The following is a 19,477-nucleotide window of genomic DNA, read 5'->3' on the forward strand; positions in this document are numbered from 1 at the left end:
CAATTTTATTATGTGCTTTTTTCATTTTTATTAGTTTTATATATTTCTATAAATCTTTAATTTATTTTTTATCAAATTACATAATTTATGTATTTATATAGTTTGTTTTAAGCGTTCCATCTAATATTTGTTTAATTATTTTATTCCAGATTTATTCCAATTACAAACAATTTTAATAATACTCTTAGTTTAAGTTTTAATTTAACAATAACAAATTTGTTTGGAACAATATGAGGGTGAGTAAATGATGATAGAATATTATTTTTTGTGTGAACCATCCCTTTAACATGAGTCTACTTAGAGAAACACATTCCTCTGAAGCAACAGTCTTTTTTCCAGCCATTGGTGGTCTTTATTTGGCGACGCCATGTGCAACCTCCGTTATTTAAGGCTGTGCTGGCTCTCGTGGTGTCTGCGAAGATCTACCTTCCTCTGGAAGCCTTTGGAACAGATATCACAGCCGAACGGCTTGAATCCAGTGTGTTTGCGGCTGTGTGTGATGAGGTTGGAGCTCTGGCTGAAGGCCTTGCCACACACCTGGCATTTGTGAGGTTTCTCACCTGCAAACAAACATAACATTTCCAAAAATGTCATTTGAAACCCATTTTAATCTGTATAAAAACTTTGAGAATCTTTGCTTTAATGCCACCCAGATTTGTTCTGTTTTCCAACACAGGAGTGGCTGTCTGCTATATGCAAAGCTAACTTTCCAAGAGGCATCAGGAAAGCAGGAAGACCAGCTATGCAAATCAAGACAGCATTTGTTTAATCTTCTTTTCTTGATTTATCTGTAGCTGTGCCGCTCATAGAAACACACCCTAGAAAGCCAACTTCAGCATCTGAAGCGAATTTATCTCTTTGGCATATTCAGTTTTAATGATTTACATGGAATGAGTGTATAGAGATAACATGTATTTCCAAATAATATGGGAAGAGATTTGGGGGAATTGTTATTGAGGTGGCATTAACATTAACGCATGTGCTCTTTATCATTGCCACAGATCACTTTTCAACCCAGACATAACAAACACGCAGTCACACACCATGGCGTCTCACCGGTGTGGATGTAGGTGTGTTTCTTCATGTCAGATTTCTGGTGGAATCTCTTGCCGCAGTACTGGCAGGGGTACGGCCGTGTGTCCGAGTGAATCAGCAGGTGAGTGGACAACGTAGAGGAGCGTTTGAAGGTCTTTCCGCACATCTTGCACTCAAAACTTCTTTCCTTTAAACACAAAACAACAACAAAATGAATTTCTTTGATAGTCATTATCTAAATGCCAGCTAAAGGGACTATGATGATACAGTATGATAATGCAGTAGCTAACTGGATCAGCATGGTTTGTTCTTACCTGAGAGTGGACGTTCATGTGTTGCTCTAAGCTAACAGCGTGGCCAAAGCTCTTTCTGCAGATGCTGCATCCAAAGGGACGTGTGCCACTGTGAGAACGTCTGACGTGAACCTCTAGCCCATGAGGGGTGGAAAACACCTGGAGAAGAGAACAGAAAACAGCAATGAAATTCAGATTGTAATATATATATATATATATAGATAGATATATAGATAGATATATTGTCAATGTAGATTTTTTCATTACAAAATCTAATTTTATCATTTATATTTCATTTATAAATAAATGATTATATTTATAAATAAAATAAAAATGGATTTTTAAAAAAAGAATTTTAAGAATCACATGCATGAAAAAAAAATCATTTATTTGAAGCTGAGACAATATTTATGTGACTATTTATATAAAACTATATTCTATTATATAATATATATTTTTCTCATCATTTTAATAAAAAAAAAAACATTTTATCATTTGTATTATAAATACGTTTATATATATATATTTTTTTATAAGTAAAATTATAAACAAATAGATAATTTATTTGTAAACAAAAAAGCTATCATTTAATTGAATTGAATTTTTTTCTAAAATAAAATAATTTTGGTAACACTTTATTTTAATGTGTCCTTGTTACACATTACATACTATTATAATAACAATTAATTATGCATAGTTGCATGCAAGTAACCCTAAGCCAAACCCTAATCCTAACCCTAACCATATAGTAAGTACATGTAGTTAATTAATATTACTCAGTACTTATATGTATAATTTCATTGTAACAAGAACACCTTAAAATAAAGTGTAACCTAGATTTTTTCAAAATAAAAGAATCAGAAAAAACGTATTCAAATAAATAAATAAATATGTTTTGGATAGATAATTAAATGTATATTTAACCTTATTACAGGTAATGCAGTGGTAGGTGTTAGACGTGGGTGAGTAGTGTGTGCTGCAATCCAGTGGTTGTGGAGGCTCAGAGCTCTGCTTCAGATGAGCTCCGTACAGGCTGCTGGCGTGCTGCAGGAGAGATGGAGAGAAGCCCATCTGCCTGAAGTCATATGTTGCAGGAACATGATCCCAGGTATAAGAGCTCTTGTAGTAGGGAGGGAACTCTGCCAGCTGACACTCTGTTGGAGGTAGAGCGGAAACATTACGTTTATTATTGTTATTGTGTCTAAATCTGCCCTAGAGATGTTACATGATACTTGACAATATTTTATTAATAGAAGAACAAGATGTACACATTCAGATATTTATGCCAGTGCTCAGACACTCACCAGATAAGTAAAATTGCCGTCTGGTTGTGACAGGCAGCTCAGGTAGAGATGGTACTGTGCAGTCGGGCTCTCGCTCACACTTGATGAAGTCATACGGGTCTCTGTGGGACGGCCGAGGGACCGAATCTACCTGGGGCTGCTCTGGGGAATTACATTCCTTTGGTTCCAAAGGGACCAGTGCTGGGACTAATAAAATGACATCACAAGATTGAAAAATGCGTGTGGTACAATGTTGCAGCAAATGAATTTTAATAAAATAACAAACTTTTAGAAATTAAAGTTCCAAAATTCCATCAATTCCACAGAACAACCATCTTTGGTTCCTCAAAGAAAATTTCAGCAGATGTTCTTAAAAGAACCATTTTAAATTTTTGTGTGTGTGAACAACACTTTAAAAATGTTAAGAACCTTTTTCAACTATAAAGAAACTTTTGCGTTCCATGGGTGTTGAAGGTTTTTTGTGGAATCTTAGATGCTAATAAGGAACCTTTAACTTTAAGAATGTAATGTGTCCCCCCAAACACTGAACATCAATACATTAGAAAACGAAATATTACTAAAATGTTTGTTTTGCTTCAAATGTAAGCTTGTGCTATCTGTTTTCAAAAAGAAATGCCACTTGGTTTTATATTTAGTTTTTTAATGCAATGACATTATGATGCAAAAACATTCATATATTTTTAACTCTCGCTTAACTGTCCAAATCATTTTTATGGCCACTTTATTCACTCAGGCAGCTCCTTTCTAAAGGAAAACAGATAAAGCATGTATGTTTAAATAAGACTATTTATGCAATAAAATGGAGGTGTGTACATGAAAACGTCTGACAGCATTAGACAGATCTGAGATTGTTCCTCACACTTAATTACACAATTACATTTTCTCCAAATGAACCCTATAAAGAGCAGTTTTGATCCAGTGACAATACTGCTCTCTTGTTTGAATAGGACTAGTTTGCATATTCGTAACATCCAGCCTAACTGCTCAACAGCTTACGGACTTCCATGGAATACAACCTATTGAGCTACCTTAGTAAACAGCACATAAGGCCCAAAATGCTGTCTTAAGTAAGCAGCTGTCAAGGTTTTAGACACAGCCCTAGAATCAAATAACAGTCAGCCTGAGGCTGAGGCACCAAACATCAATCTGACAGGTGCTAAGCACATCCACTCAGCACTCACTGTAGACAAATCATTTATTTACCCCACATGGGAGAATTAGAGATTCATAATGATGTAAATGAACATAAAACATACAAAACCAAAAAACATTTTAATTATATATTACTGTGGATTGTTCATCTCATGAACATATGTCAGACAGGTGAATTTGGAGTTCAAGTTCAATTAATTTTTAAATGCTAAGCTATTTAAAATACAATAGTTCAAAGTATAATAAAATAAAATAAAAATAACAACTATTGAGCACTTTTGTATAAATTCAGTAGGCCTAATAATAAAATATAATAATGGCACTTACTTGTTTTGGGTGTTGGGTCTGGGAGTTTCTGTTCACTTTGCTTGGTGTCGATGGGTCGGTGCACATTGTGAGTTTTTTTACTTTTCACCAAAAACGATCGTGGCATGATGATTCTGTAAAATGAGATTTGTTTACTGATGCTTTCATTTTCATATCTGTTATGATAACATTAAACATGTCTATCAGCTATTACAAATTTATACGATAACGAAACTTTAACATTTTCCAACTAGCCTACGTAATTACAAATGACAAAAAATCCTGTATGATATTACAAATGAAAACAAACAAACAAACTGTATGATAGTCATTTCTATATCATGTTAAAAACAACAACAACGAAACTCAAAACTCTTCAAAATAATAAGATTATTTTTCTTTCATGTCTAAAAAATGAAGTAGCCAAATAAAATGGAAATTTTCTACTACAGGCTACAATATTTGGTGTTGATGTTTTGAAAGTTTCAGTCAAACTTTGGTTTGAGACAGATTTTATGACATGTTAAATTAATGTACCAAATTACTGTTAAATAATAAATAATTATTTAAATATAAATATAAAAGTAATGATATGTAGGCTTGAGGTTGAAAAACTTTTAAATAATTGGCTTTAATTGAAAATGTATAGGCTAATATATAAAAAACAGCTTACCTGAAGAAAAACTGAAAACGTTTAATGTTTAAAGTCCTTTGATTGTTTGAGTGGCAAACTTCGTGCTGAAAAGTGCAAGGAAATCCGTTGTGATGTTTAGAAACTTAAGCACTGCATCGCTGTGAGTTGGTTGCGTTGAGTTTTTTCAACTCCCCTCCCTGATTTTCAATCCGATAATTCTGCGGTGGAATCTGACTGAGTTTTCAACCAATTACAGACAGAGCAGGTGCGACATTTGCCTACTAAACGCAAACTTAAAAATCCTGGTGTGGGCACTCTTTTCCATAATGATTTAACAACATATTTAAGATATTTTAACAAATACTAAAATGACAGATAGAATATTCGCTTGCGTTTTTATATAGGCTATTATGTCTTATTTTTATTTATTAGCCCACATCTCTTACTGCAGTGCTACTGGACATTAAATAGGTTAATTGTTTAACAGAGCAACGTGTTAAAGGTTCGAGATATTTTGCTAAACATTTTTTCAAATTATCTGCTGTCAATTTAGTAATTTATTATCATAGTTAATTGTTCATCTGTTGACTTTGCTGTAGAACAGCTAGCGGGCTTAACACATAAAACCAATAAACCAGCAACACACTTTGCTTGAACGTACCCCTCAAAATACACACCAAACCTGTAATGTTGGTACCTCCGAATGTTTGCTAACTTTTATTTGCACAGTTGTGTTTTGGTTGCAGCCTTAGGCGTTTTTATGAGGTCTTTGATTATAAAAGCACAATTAAGCTATTAACTCATTGTTTGTAGCTAAAACTAAGCGCTGGAAGATTCTTAGATGTTTATTTATTGAGTGTCTGTACTCCTGGCGCGTTTTGATCCACTCAACATTGTTCATTTAAAGATTAACGTTACTGGTCAGTTTTTTTTAAAATATAGAACTTTTTGCTGAAAGCCCTAACTTGCATAAAGTAGATTTAATTATAAATGTCCATTTCTTTGACAGGCTGATTTACTCAAAACCGCAAATTCTATGATAGAGAGGACTGTATATAATGTTTTGACTCATAAAGGTGTCATTACAGAGTATTTTACCTGTTTTGTCGTCGAGCAGAGTGGCGCAGCGGAAGCGTGCTGGGCCCATAACCCAGAGGTCGATGGATCGAAACCATCCCGGGCCTAACTGCAGGATTCTGTAAAACTTTCACACATGAGTCTTACTACCGCTACAATTCACTGTATTTATAAAGCATGACTGCTGTTCATTTCTGACAACATTCACGTCATATGTCAATGTTCTGCGTCCAGGTACAGCCGTGTTTTTGAGCGCTCGGGGATTATTTCTCTTGCACGGTTGCGGATGGTGACCGCGCAGGGAGGGGTTGTGAGGTGTTCAAGATGGCGGCGCCCTGTGGCGTGCAGTTGCTCTAACAGGTAAACAGACTTATTAAACGATGTTTTTTTGTGGTGATATTTTCACATTATACACAGTGACAGTTGGAATGTTAGATTTGCTCGCTCCTCAGTATTTTACGTGCGTTATGTAGTCTCTCAAGCGTTATTTCTGATTTTCACTAAGCTTGTCGATAATAAGGCTCTCTTGCCTGGGACTGTCAGTGTCAGTGAAATAATAGTCCCCAATGATTGTTACAGTTTCGAATTGAATCCCAACAAATGTCCGCGTGCATATGCACGAGTTTAAGAGTGAAGTTGAAATGCATGGGGGAATGTTTCATTTTGTTGGTGCATTTTTTTGGAGACAGTCCCGCAGATTCTGGCCATTGTTCTCGCGCGCTGTTTACGCCAGTGGTCATTTCAACACAGAGCTGCTGTCAGAGCTTGCAGCCTAATCCACAACATCTATCTGCACATGTGTGCACTGTTATTTTGCAGCATGCAGAGGTTAAAATACAGACATATGTTGTGAGATTTGCTGACTGTTGCACGCCCTTGCGCGTGTTTTTAAACAGAAATAATTTTGCAGTTAAATCATGCAGTGCAGTCTCAAGCATTGCCTTATTTTTATTTTGTGATCATTGCATATCGGCGTTATTTGCACTGACTCTTATGTCTTGTAATTTAAGAACTTACCGTTAGAGAGTGTGTGTGTGTATATATATATATATATATATATATATATATATATAATTTTAACAATATTCTTAAATTTTTTATTTAAAGTTAATTTAAACAATGCACATTTCTCTACTTCTGTATGGATGTGTATACACAACCTCTTTAAGGAATTTGTTTATGTGGCCCTGAACATGGCATATAAAGCTTCTTTGTGCTGTTAACTGCTCTGTTTTCTAGTTGGCAGGCACAGACACAGTTCGTGTTGAGGTCGTCCAAAACTTCATCTTATTTTTTTAGTGTTTTTTTCTCCCTGAATGCAATGCATGCTCTTAGTTTGTGGGCTTCGATCATGAAGTTAATCAATGTACTTCTTTGCATCTGCTGTGCAGAGTTATTTCCATTGAGAGGTCAGCTTGCCATCACCTTTCTTCACATTTTAGACCCAAACCTGAAGGAAGTTATTGCTGTGGGAATGTGACAGACCTTTCAGCGTCAAATTCAATGAAGAATATCTATTATATGGGGAAGACAACATCCTGATAATCTGCCTTTAAACATTGGGGCTAGTGAGAGAGCCTTTTGTGCCAGTTGATGGAATTGTTACTAGCTGACAAAGATTTGCATTTTTACCGCATTTTGCATTTCTTGGTCATGTATAGTTTTTTTTTTACTTTTTTTTTTTTTGGCCTTGCCAACTATTCACTCATTTTATAATCATTCAGTCATCAACAATTACTTGTATTTCTGCGAATTATTTTATATAATTCTTGTAAACTGCTGATTTATTTTTCAGCAAGGATGCTTTAAACTGTTTAAAAATGTATGCATTTAGCAGACACTTTTATCCAAAGCGACTTACAGTGCATTCAGACTATACATTTTTTACCAGTATATGGGAATTGAACCCACGTCCTTTTGCGCTGCTAACGCAATGCTCTACCACTGAGCCACAGGAACATTAAAAGTGACAGTAAAGACATTTGTAATGGCACATAACATTTCTATTTCAAATAAATGCTGTTCTTTGGAACTTTTTATTAATGAAAGAATCCTGAAAAAATATATCATGGTTTTGCACAAAAATACAAAGCATCACAACAGTTTTCAACATTGATGATAAAAAAAAAATTATTGAGCTCAAAATCAGCATATTAGAATGGCTGCAAAAAATTCAGCTTTGCTGTCACATGAATAAATCACATTAAAAAATTTATTAAAATAGAAAACACTTAAACAGTATAAATATTTGAGCCACTGGCCCAATAGTACATGCAAAAATAATATAGTTGACTGTTTTAGCCCTTAACATGCTACTTTATCACTCCATGTGCTTAACGTGATACACTGCTCTTGTGGTGTGTAGTATATTCTAATCAGGCCACTGAGACGTGTCACATTCCTCTGGTCTTATTATGAGTTTTTTTTTTTTTTTTTTTTTATATTTAACCTGATGTTGTCAGGCTGGTGTGACAACTGCTGACTTTTGTCATGTCTGTGCAAGAACAGGTCGCATCATGTGAATCTTGAATGCTTCAGAATCTGTTGGGTTTGTTTTTTACTTGTCTGAAACGGCCAGCCCACATTACCACAGCTGATGTTAATTATGTTTATAATGGCATAATTCTGTGGGAATTTTCCTACACATCTTGCAGTGTTTTCTCACTCTCAATTGGAAAGTTTACTTCAAGGTAGAAACTGCAAAATGTTCTCATGAATATTTCATTGAGACAGGTGTTTCTAGACAAGTGATGTAAGTCCTTAAATGTGTTTTGTAGTGGTGCCTGGGGACTGTATTGACGGGCCGGCCCAGGGACCCCTCCAGGCTGGACAGGACACGGGACGCCGTGAGAGTGACGTCTAAGAGTCCTTCCCCTCTCCCTAGACTGTTTCAGAGACGCCCGCCTCCAAACCCTCCATACCACCATGTCCAGGGAACAGCTCAGCGTGGGGGACCTGCTTCCTCTGCTGGAGACCTCTGACCTCCGCCAGCTGGATGAGATCAAGGGCCTTATCAATGAACACCTCAGCACAGGTCCAGCCAAATACTGTTAGCAGAGGCAGCCTCTGGAACTTTTACCCAGTTTTTGTGTTGAATTTTTAAACTTCTCAATGTTTGCTACAGGATGCATTATAATTCCCTGCAGTGTTTTATTGCATGACTGACATTATAAAATCGACTCATGTTTTGCAGATCGAGGGTCTGTGCTGCTGAACTGCTTGGTGGATTATTTCTTGGAGACCAACTCCGCCCAGGCAGTGCACATCCTGTCCTCAGTGAGGGAGCCACACGATAAGGTGACTGACAGTCCACTGATTTTTCTGTTTTGTTTCTAACACAGTCTAAACTTGCTACCCAGAAGAGAATGTTCTCAGTCTTTTTCTGGATCTTTTCAGTGTGTCTCACTCAAACCATTTTCCCCGAGGTTTTCTGCCAAATTAAAAGCGTTATAGTATAACCTTTGAAAATTAACATTAGTATTTTAATTTACGGTTGTGCAATAAATAAAAATATTATTTTTATTATTAAATACTCAATTTTTTATTTTATAGTACAGTATTATTATAACAACATGATTCTTATTTTGTTTAAAATTTTCACAAAAAAAATTGTCATCGTTATTTTATAGTAATACTGAGTGAGTCAAAAACAGTTGGAATGTGGCCTATGATAACTGAAATGGAGAGATTTTTTTTTAAACTCTGTTTTAGACTGGTTGTTTGAAACCAAAAACAAGCTATAGAAAATACATTTGTCTTACTCTATGTTTTTGACATAAAATCAACTATTTTTGAAATAAAATCAACTACTTGTATTGAGAGAAAAAAACTTAAAATAATCAATTATTTCATGCAAATAATTATTCATGGACTATGCTTGCGTTCAGTTAAAAGTTATTATTTTATATCTTCGCTGTAAAAAAGGAATAAAGTGTGAAATGTGAACGCCCACATTTTTCAAATGTTTCCCAAATCATTCAGCCCTAAAAGCATTGTTTGCACTCAAAACGTTATCGGAGTAAAAATAAAAATAAATATATCAATAAATCAGCCTTTTAAAATATATTTTTTGCAGGTGCACTTACCCTACAAAATAAAACCCAATCATTCTAGAATTACAAATCATTTCCAAATAAAACTATTCAAATCATCTGTTTTTTTATATCATAATATATATCTCAATGTAATGCAGTCCAAATTAGTTCCCACTATTAATGCAAATATTACACACTTCACTTTTCAAAAGTATGATCATTGGAGCACATACTGTAGGTGTGTATAATATGCGACCAGCCCACATTCTTAGAATAAAAAAACACCTGTGAAATATTAACAAATTTAAGAAGCTTAATTTAAATTTATGTTTAAGGAGTATTACTATTTAAATACATTAATATTTGATAACAGTAATAAATGTCTAGGGCAGAGAACACATTATCAACCGTTCCGAGTCTTGTCTATAAGATGACTTATCTGTCTTTTCTGTTTTTCAGCACCTTTTTGATAAAATGAATGAATGCATGGCTAAAGCCCCCTGTCGCCTGCCCACTCTCACTCTACTGGGGCACGTCTACTGGCATATGCCATATGTATAAAATGTAATAGGAAATTAAGCTAGGTAAGATAAAAACTAGCATGTTAATTCAGTCACAGTCTATTTTCAGGCAAACTCTGTTTTTGTAGCAGTGGCAGGATGTTTTTTGTGGACATTATTTTTCTGTCCTTTTCCAGGAAGTTCTTCCTCGACTCATTTCTCCACCCCTCGTCAGCCTGTCGTCCCTCCTTTGGCCCTGTCTTCTTTCTCAGGCACTCAGCCCCCCTATCGCAGCCCCACTGGAACCCGTCGGCAGGTGAGAGTCCACCATGCTCTGAAATCTACAATCCACTTCTTAGTTTGCAGTTTATAATTTGTTGGTTTTAGCAGCCTAGTTGCAATGTTGGAGCATGAGTTTTGTGTGGAACTACCTGTTTGAATCCAGTGACTCAGTGTTCTACATATAAACAGATCTGGGTTGGTAGTTGGCACATTCGTTTGTGAAGCAGCACCAGTGCAGGAATCGGCGTCTGCTTCCCTCCTCCCTCTTGTTGTTTGTCAGCTGTTGTCCATAAATCACCCATCCCTGAACCCCTCCCTACCCGCTGCACACCAAAGCTCCCCCTCCTTCTCCCACCATGAATCATCTCCTTGTTCTCCAGGCAGGCTGAGGAGCTGAGAGGAAAGGAGGGGAGAGGTGTTGAGTCATTCCGGTGGGTGTGCAGGGCTTTAAAAAGAGAAAAACATGCCATCTCTTAGCTGACGCAGAAACGGTTGTCTTGGTGACGTGAATGACGCTGGAGCTCTTTCTCCTAGTCTGTTACCTCCCACGGTCAGGACCTTTATTCTGCTGAACGCTCCGCAGACTGAAAACAAACAGCATTGCGTTTGTGTTCTAATGAGCACATTTGGTCCAATGTTAATGCTTTTCTCACAATTAAAGATTATGTTCTCACAGTTTTGTTGTGATTTGGAAAATACTTTCTATTAGGGGTGCATTGATCTGGAAATTAGAGGATGATGCAGATAACGATTATTTTAAAACTGTGATTTGCTGATAGCGATTTGATTGCCATATAAATATATGCCATATATATATTGAAATAGAGCTCACACAGCATCTCTCTAAATAGGAAATTGCTTTTCAAGATCTAGTGCTCTTATGTAGTTAAACTTGAAGTTAGTGCTAGATGATGATCTCAATCTTAAAATAAGTAGAAACATTTAAATATTGGCAATATTGGCCGATAAAAAATATGCAATATTGGCCCATAAGCAGTATGGTGCCAATAAATTGTGCTTTATTACACTGTTCACTATGCCACATGCTGGTGCAAAATATACTACACTTTGAAATTGCTGACAAAAGTTTACATTTTGTGAACTGGTTGTTTTGGATGGATAAAGCATAAATCTATTAGATGCCGTCTGATAATCACTGGATTCTGCATGAGCAGTCATGGGACTTATGGGACTTTGTGTGTGCTTGTGTTTATTTATAGAACTCCAGCTGTGAATTTAATGCCACATATGGCTTTAAGGATTCCCTCTGGAGCCCCTCATCTCAATGTGGCATGGCCACGCCCCCTTCCTCCCGTGGGATGTCACCAAACCCGGAACTGTCCCAGAGTGCCTCTCACCTACCAATCCGCCTCTACAGCACACCTGGTGACTATACTGACTATGCTTGTTCACAGACAATATTGACATTTAGCATGTTGGCACAGGTAGGCACATCTGGGTCTCCGTTTCCTTAGGCACTAGTATGAATTTGGTCTTGTCATCTTCACTGCAGCAGGTGGAAAAGGCACCCCGTCCTTTAGCACCCCTGCGGCCGCCTCACCTCCTCCCAGCCTCCCTGATGAGTTTCCCTCTGTGTCTCTTCTTCGCAGTACCGCCAGCCCACCATGCAAGGTACTTTTGTGGAGGATGATCTTTTGTGTGGATCTGTAGTATTCCCTTAAAAAGATAGTTCACCCAAAAATGAAAATTCTGTTATAATTGACTCGTGTCAAAAACCTCTATGACTCTATTTTTCTTCTGTAGATATTTTTAAAATTGTAAAGAATTATTTAAAATTTTTTAAATGAAAGTCAGCATGGTTTTGACATTTATTGTACAAAAATAGTTAAAACATTCTTTAATGATGATAGAATTTTCATTTTTGAGTGAACTATCCCTTTAAGGCTTCCTTAACTTGTTAAAACAAATTTTACACTTTTTTTAAAACAAGTTTGAGACCATTTTGCTTGTGTATAGTTTCACTATAAACCATTTTAACTGTTATGTGCTCTTTAGGATGGTAGACCTTTAGACCACACCAAACCTGTTTTGGTCAGACAGGAGCCGGTCAGACAGGAGCCAGACAGAGAGCTTGAGAAAACTGGACCTGACATGATCAATCATAGAGGTATGTTACATGTAAGAATCACTCAAAACAAGAATTGTATTTTGACATTACCAACACAACAGCCTGACAATAAATTAAAGGTTTAATTCTCTTTAAAAAGTTAGTTTAACTATTTCTTTAGCCTTTGGTTAACATTTTAAAGTGCCAAGCAGAAAAGGCAATAGGGAAGACCACCATGACTATAACGATAACTACACAGAGGAATATCATTGGAATCACTTTCAGAACGATTTTTTTTTCCAGCTGATGAACAATACAACTGTTTACAGCCAATCAGAATCAATCTGACTTTTAAAAGTTTGAGCATTTAAAGCAGCAAATGACATAACTGCAGCACGCAGTTATAATAAACAGTTATTATAAGTGCATTAAGTTATTGAGGCTATACAATATACTATGGGAGCCTGTTTCTGCCAAGGAATTAAAAAAAAGGTAAATGCGACTTTTTATCTCATAATTCAGACTTTTTTTCTCACAATTTTTAGAAAAAAAGTCAGAATTGCGAGAGAGAAATTTAAGTTGAGTTGAACAGTTCTGAGATTATATCTTGCAATTCTGATATTCATATATATCGCGCAAGTATGTTTTTTTATGTAATTGCGACTTTTAATCTTGCATATTTTTTATATCTCACAATTCTGACTTATTTTCGCAATTCTGAATTTATATCTTGCAATTCTGAAAAATAAATTCTCAGAATTACAAGAAAAAAAGTCAAAATTATGAGATAAAAGATATTTAAAGAATATTATGATAAAGATTTACCTTTTTTTATTTTTTTCATCCTGTGGTAGAAACAAGCTTCCATAATATAGTAAAAAAAAAATTGTGAATTGGCCTGTAGATGTGTCATTATTAAGAATTTGTCTTTTATCTGACCCAGATTGCAGAGGTAAAAGATGATTAAAAAATGTAAAATTGTAAAATGAAAATTAGCATAGTTTGTCTTTTATCTGACCCAGATGGCAGAGGTAAAAGATGATTAAAAAATGTAAAATTGTAAAATGAAAGTCAACATGGTTTGTCTTTTATCTGACCCAGATGGCAGAGGTGAGAACATGCCCATGACCCTGACCGAGCTCTCTGTGTACATGAAGGAGCAAGAACAGCTGAGGATGGAGAAAGAGCGGGAGGATGGTATGAACTAGCACTCAATGGTTGTGTGTAGCCTGTGCTGTATTTTGAGTCGCTTCATACCAGTTGTGTCTTTTCCTGACAGACTAACTAAACCATTAAGCTCTGGAAATATCCTTATATAATTTTCTATTTTCCATCCTCTCAGCTGCCATCACAGAGGAGCTTTTGAAGTTAACCGAAGAAAAGCGGGATTTAGCTGGCCTTCGTGGCTTTGACTCTCCATTTTTCAGCACCACAGAGACCCTGACCGGAGCGCAAGAGAAACCACTGCCCTCTTCTATCCTGGGCAGCTCGATTAGAGACCCTCACAACGCAATCTCCACACCCGACAAGACTGAGATCACGCCTGGGGACAGAGGCAGAGTCAGCAGAGGCCCATCCCAGGAGCATCCCTGGTCCTTTCAGCCAGTGTTCATGCCCATCGAGCACCCAACGCACAGCCAACTTCATCGGAGCCCCTCCGCACCAGAGGATGAGGCACTTAAATACGGCTTGTGCTCCCCGAGCCCATGCAAGCCACCACCCCTGCCATATGAGGCTCTGTTTGACCTGGCCCTGCCTCGGGCAGCCTCTCTCTTCGTAGGGAGGAAGACCTCAGAGATTGTGCAGCGAGAAGCCTTGGAGAGGATACAGAGAGGTGATGTGGGCAAACAAGGGGAGGAGGTGGGTGTTGAGGGGGCAGTGTCTGCCTCCCCCTTGGAGGTGCTGGATCGCCTCGTGCAGCAGGGCGGTGACGCCCATGACAAAGTGTTAAAGAGGTAAGCCTTTTGCTTTCAAGGTTTGCAATAACTCTTGATCATGTGGCTTGGTGGTTAAAGATCTGAGCTTACAATCAAAAGGTTGAAGGTTCGAACCCTGCAAGGCATTAAAGGGATAGTTCACCCCAAAATGAAAATTTTGTCATTAATTACTCATCCTCATGTTGTTCCAAACCCGTAAGACCTTCGTTCATCTTCGGAACACAAATTAAAATATTTTTGAAGGAATCTGAGAGCTGTCTGACCCTCTCATAGACAGCAAGGGTCCTTACACGATCAAGGTCCAGAAACATAGCAAGGACATCGGTAAAATAATCCATGTGACATCAGGGGTTCAACCGTAATTTTACAAAGCTACGAGAATACTTTTTGTGCTGAAAAGAAAAAAATAATAACGACTTTATTCAACAATTTGTCTCCTCCGCGTCACCCTAGCGCCATTTTGGAGGGTATCCACTGAACGTAAATTGCCAAAAATATCTTAATTTGTGTTCCGAAGATGAACGGAGGTCGTTTGGGTTTGGATTTGGAACGACATGAGGATGAGTAAATAATGACAGAATTTTCATTTTTGGGTGAGCTATCCCTTTAAAATGAAACAAAAATTCTCTCATCCTTGGTTAGATGTATATAAAGCATATAAAGCGATCGTATCTCTTCACAAGACTTGGATTAAACTGCTTGGATTTATGTGGTTTCGTTTTGCAACGCCATCATAACCTTTTTGAATCTTTTAAGTTTTGTTTACTTGGAATTTCAATGGAGGTACAGAAACCTCTTAGCTTTCATTAAATAAAAATATCTTCATTTGAGTTTCGAAGATTAACCAAAGTCTTGTGGGTTTGGAATGACATGAAGAAGTGTAAATTATTAATTTTAATTTTTGGATGAACTATCACTTTAACTGCAGTTTGTAAACCCTAACCAGATTTACCAAGCATCCACCAAAGGTGTGACATGCCAAAATCAGCCAATAAAGACATACTTGAGTAATATGGGGCAGAGAATTACGTTTCTCACATTTACTCAGTCATTCATGTGCTCAGAACTTGTAATTATGAAATTTCTGACTCCACACAAAGGGCACATTAGCAACATGCTAACAATCATCCGAAACACCTTAACGGCTTAATAGACTAACAACCACCTGATAACACCATAGCAATCATCCGGAATGACCACATAGCTACATGCTAACAACCAACTGGAACATCTTAGCAATCAAGTAGCAACTTGCTAACAGTCTCTCAGAACTCCTTCCTCGTGATGAGGTTTACGCACAACAAGAATAACTCGTTTTCTTTAGAATATGTAAACAATCTAGTTTACTTTACAGTTTCCAAACTAGAAGACTTGCTAAAGGGCTGCTGGTGTTGCTCTAAGGCTCTTTATTTTAGGAAGAACTGGGTCAGACTAGTTGCAGATTTGCCCACTAACTCGCTATCACACTGAAACAACTGTCTGCATTGTCCCGTGTCACATCCACTGCCACACAAATCAGTCCACAGTGCAACAGCAGAGCCTGTGTTAACAGAACACAATCAGAGCTCTTTCTCTCTCCTCCTGCCCTGCACAGGCCTTACTAGAAGACACATATTTGAGTTGGGTTACTGGGCTCACACAAATTGAGGTGTTTTGGCTCTGGTCAGAGAGGGTTCTGTGTGGAAAGGCTTCCTCTGCCAGAAAAGCAGTGTGTCCGAAATTATTGTCACATTGCCACTGACCTTGTTGATCCTGTGTTTTCTCCCTTCCTTTTCTTCCAACTCTTCCACAATCGCTCTCAGATTGCCTCTGCCAAGCAAGTCAGCTGACTGGACACACTTTGGAGGTAAACAACATTACATGAGCACACATTCGCTACTTGTGGAAAAGTAGTTCTTTCAGAGTACAGAGAAACAATGCTGTGTTTTCAGCTAGGGGATAAACATTTAAAAATAAATGTTTAAACCTAAAAATAAATAAACCTAAAAATGAATATTCTGTCATCATTTTCCAACCTACATGACTTGCTTACTTCTGCAAAGTATGAAAGAAGATATTTTAAAGAATGTTGGTAATCCAACAGTTTCACATCCCATTCAATTACACTAAGACATTTCTTAAAATACTTTCTTTTATGCTCCACAGAAAAAAGAAAGGCATGAGGTTGACTAAATGATGACAGAATTTTCATTTTAGTGTGAACTTGGTAATTGTTTCCATTTAAAATCTCCTCGGCAGACCCCACCCCTATTATCAGACACTTTTGGTTGTGCAATAAGTAAATCATAGATAAAAGCACCTTTATTTACATAGCCATTGATACAAAACAGATAGTTTCAAAGCAGCTTCACATTAATAAAAAGAAAAATAACAGAATCAATTGTTTATATTTTATCAAATATGAAAAAATTCAAATTCTGCTGTAAAGAAGCTCTAAGAAAGACAGTAGTGTCATTAATCAGCTCATGCTGATTATACATTAATGTGAATACCTGAAAACCTTTTTAAGTGTAAGAGACCTGCAAAAAGTTGAGCAAACGTGGTAAAACATCTCCTTTAAAGGAAATATTTTTGATTTTATATTTTGCTTGAAAACAGCTACTTTTGAATGGATGTCAACTAAGTAAGAAATGCACTTTGCTGGCAGAATGAATAAAAAAAAATGGTGAAAACCCCCCAAAACAATTATTTGAATGCTTAAGACTGAACAAGCTCTTACTCTATTTTTTTAATGTATGAGTTATGTAGAAATCTTTCTTCTATTTTCTCATGCACAGGTTCTGCTCCTCTGGACGAGCTGCACACACTGCGCAGTCAGCTGCTGCTGTTACACAACCAGCTCCTGTACGAGCGCTACAAGCGAGAGCAGCACGCCATACGCAACCGACGCCTGCTTCGGCGCATCATCAATGCCACCGCACTCGAGGAGCAGAATAACGCCATGGTAACCTCAGCTCAGAGTCATGGTCTGCGGGCCAACATTCATATCGAGTCTTCTGTTACTAGATATAAAATGGTGAACTGTGAAATGTTTTCTTTTTGGCAAGGCTGGTTTGCTGGTCCCTGATATTCACCTTGACCACTAGAGGGCAGCAGAAACCAATGGAGTTGATTGTATGAATGTGTTTGTTTCTACAGAAGGACCAGCTGAACCTGCAGAGTGTGGATATCATGTCTTTGAGAGAGAGCCTGCAGGTAGAGCAGCAGAGATACCGGCAGCTCTGGGACGACCGAGAGACTGTGGTTACACGTCTGCACAGCCAGATACGCCAACTACAACAGGCCAGGGATGACTACTACACCAAAAACCAGGAGTTACAGGTGCTAATAAATTAGATTTTTTTTTTTTTTCAAATCTTTCTAAGCCCAAACCTTGAAGCTGTAGTGTACAGTATGTAATTTAATAGTAAATGAGTTGGCCACAACATTGCAGTTTAGAATCAGTATGCACCTGTGATCCTCCAATCAGAGTAAACTACAAGAATGCCAGAAGCGAATAGGTGAGATGGAGGCGGAGCTTCAGAAGGCGAACAACAAGGTGTGCCACACAGGGCACCTGCTGAACCAGCTCACTGCCAAGGTAAAAATAATCACCCTCTGTCTCTTGAGCTCCAAAAAGAGCCAATCCCATATCTTTTAGTCCATTTGAGTCTATTTTCTGAAGTAAATGATCATTTGTAATTTTGGTGTGAATGTTCCCTTTAAATATTTTGAATACGTTGTGATTATATATCATCATTTTCTTCCCCTAATTTATCCTTTCTTCAGTTATCATCGAGTGAAAGTATTCAGCAGCAGTTGAGTTTTCTAAATAAGCAGCTGCTGCTGCTAGGAGAAGCCCATAAACTGTGTGTTCAGGAGCTGCATCAGGCCGGACCAGATACTAGCAAGGTACAAGTCAAAAGAACAAGAAGCCCAGTGTTCTTTCATCTTTGCGATTTATGTCATATTCCTCTTTGTCTTTGACCACTTCTCTCTTGTAGGAGGTGCAGATGTTGCAGACATCCTGGGGGAAAGAGACGGAGCATCTAAAGCAGAATCTGTTACTTCAGAGCCAAAAGCTGGATGCTGCTCAGCAGAGAGTGGCAGAGCTGGAGACTCAACTTGCTAAGAAAGAGCACCTAATCGCAGAACAAAAGAAGTTTCTAGAAGATGTCAAGGCTCAGGCCAAGTAAGATCAGTTTTGGTATATTTGAAGACTGTTTATAGCATACTAACAACTTGTATTTGCGTTTATTGACTCTTTGAAACACAAAGCTTACCCTCAGTTTACTGTATAGTATGCTTTCTTGTTTAATATTCCATCATTTCACAATATGTCTCACAATCTTTCTTATTTGCCTTTCACTCAGAGGGGAACTGCAGGCCTCTGAAAGCAGATATCAGGCACAGAGGTGGGTAACTCTGGCTCTGCAGACTGAGCTTCTGCAGCTCTACAGCAGGCTGGAAACAGAAGAGTCCTCTGCCACCGCTTCAGCCTTACCAGCAGAGGGTGCCACTGAACCCCGCAGTTCCACTGAGCCCAGGTAAGACTGATAACTATAGTGTCATTCAAATATAAAAACATTTGAAACAACGATACCATTATCCAGTTCAGCATGCTACTACTTCTGTGTTGATTTCATGCTATGCAGTTTGTGCTGTTGGGACTTTACATGAATCGGGTAAAAAGTCAGACTTTTTCATTTTAAATTTGCATTCTTATATATATATATATATATATATATATAAGATAAGATATATATATTAGTGCTGTCAAACGATTAATCGCATCCAAAATAAAAGTTTTTGTTTACATAAAATATGTGTATATACTGTGTATATTTATTATGTATATATAAATACAATATATATA

General features: G+C 37.3%; 2 protein-coding genes across 4 annotated transcripts in view; one reads left to right on the forward strand and one right to left on the reverse strand.

Annotated features, from left to right (window-relative positions):
* Positions 1–224: 224 nt before the first annotated feature.
* On the reverse strand, positions 225–5,545 carry LOC107741963 (zinc finger protein Gfi-1b-like). 3 transcript variants are annotated; one of them, XM_016554787.1, is made up of 8 exons: positions 5,440–5,545; positions 4,764–4,828; positions 4,112–4,224; positions 2,633–2,818; positions 2,253–2,482; positions 1,350–1,487; positions 1,057–1,222; positions 225–560 (listed from the first exon to the last, which is right to left on the reverse strand). In XM_016554787.1, exons 3-8 carry the CDS (start codon positions 4,215–4,217, stop codon positions 382–384), a joined length of 1,005 nt encoding a protein of 334 aa, XP_016410273.1. In that variant the 5' UTR covers positions 4,218–4,224; positions 4,764–4,828; positions 5,440–5,545; the 3' UTR covers positions 225–381. The 3 variants fall into 3 exon arrangements, with proteins under 3 accessions (XP_016410273.1, XP_016410272.1, XP_016410271.1); XM_016554786.1 differs by lacking the exon at positions 5,440–5,545 and adding an exon at positions 5,386–5,420; XM_016554785.1 differs by lacking the exon at positions 5,440–5,545 and having other exon boundaries at positions 4,764–4,909.
* A 557-nt stretch (positions 5,546–6,102) lies between these two features.
* Positions 6,103–19,477, forward strand: part of LOC107741960 (hamartin-like) — a 15,205-nt gene continuing 1,830 nt past the window's right edge. The window contains exons 1-17 of the mRNA XM_016554781.1: positions 6,103–6,161; positions 8,579–8,835; positions 8,995–9,098; positions 10,295–10,365; positions 10,537–10,651; positions 11,838–12,003; positions 12,131–12,249; positions 12,634–12,745; positions 13,787–13,882; positions 14,028–14,640; positions 16,425–16,468; positions 17,400–17,566; positions 17,761–17,943; positions 18,092–18,202; positions 18,391–18,513; positions 18,606–18,793; positions 18,975–19,148. Coding sequence (XP_016410267.1) covers positions 8,727–8,835; positions 8,995–9,098; positions 10,295–10,365; positions 10,537–10,651; positions 11,838–12,003; positions 12,131–12,249; positions 12,634–12,745; positions 13,787–13,882; positions 14,028–14,640; positions 16,425–16,468; positions 17,400–17,566; positions 17,761–17,943; positions 18,092–18,202; positions 18,391–18,513; positions 18,606–18,793; positions 18,975–19,148 — 2,495 coding nt within the window. The 5' untranslated portion in view covers positions 6,103–6,161; positions 8,579–8,726. The remainder of the gene's footprint in view (positions 6,162–8,578; positions 8,836–8,994; positions 9,099–10,294; positions 10,366–10,536; positions 10,652–11,837; positions 12,004–12,130; positions 12,250–12,633; positions 12,746–13,786; positions 13,883–14,027; positions 14,641–16,424; positions 16,469–17,399; positions 17,567–17,760; positions 17,944–18,091; positions 18,203–18,390; positions 18,514–18,605; positions 18,794–18,974; positions 19,149–19,477) is intronic.

Source organism: Sinocyclocheilus rhinocerous, unplaced genomic scaffold (genome assembly GCF_001515625.1).
Source record: "Sinocyclocheilus rhinocerous isolate Xijiao unplaced genomic scaffold, SAMN03320098_v1.1 scaffold826, whole genome shotgun sequence".
Taxonomy (NCBI): Eukaryota; Metazoa; Chordata; class Actinopteri; order Cypriniformes; family Cyprinidae; genus Sinocyclocheilus; species Sinocyclocheilus rhinocerous.

Bases quoted from the DNA above. Each gene is read 5' to 3' on its own strand.
- LOC107741963 (XM_016554787.1), bottom strand. From the start codon at position 4,217: ATGCCACGATCGTTTTTGGTGAAAAGTAAAAAAACTCACAATGTGCAC. The intron at 2,483-2,632 runs GTGAGTGTCTGA...TACCTCCAACAG, and splicing joins ACGGCAATTTTACTTATCTG to AGTGTCAGCTGGCAGAGTTC. The intron at 1,488-2,252 runs GTTAAATATACA...TCTCTTCTCCAG, and splicing joins ACTGCATTACCTGTAATAAG to GTGTTTTCCACCCCTCATGG.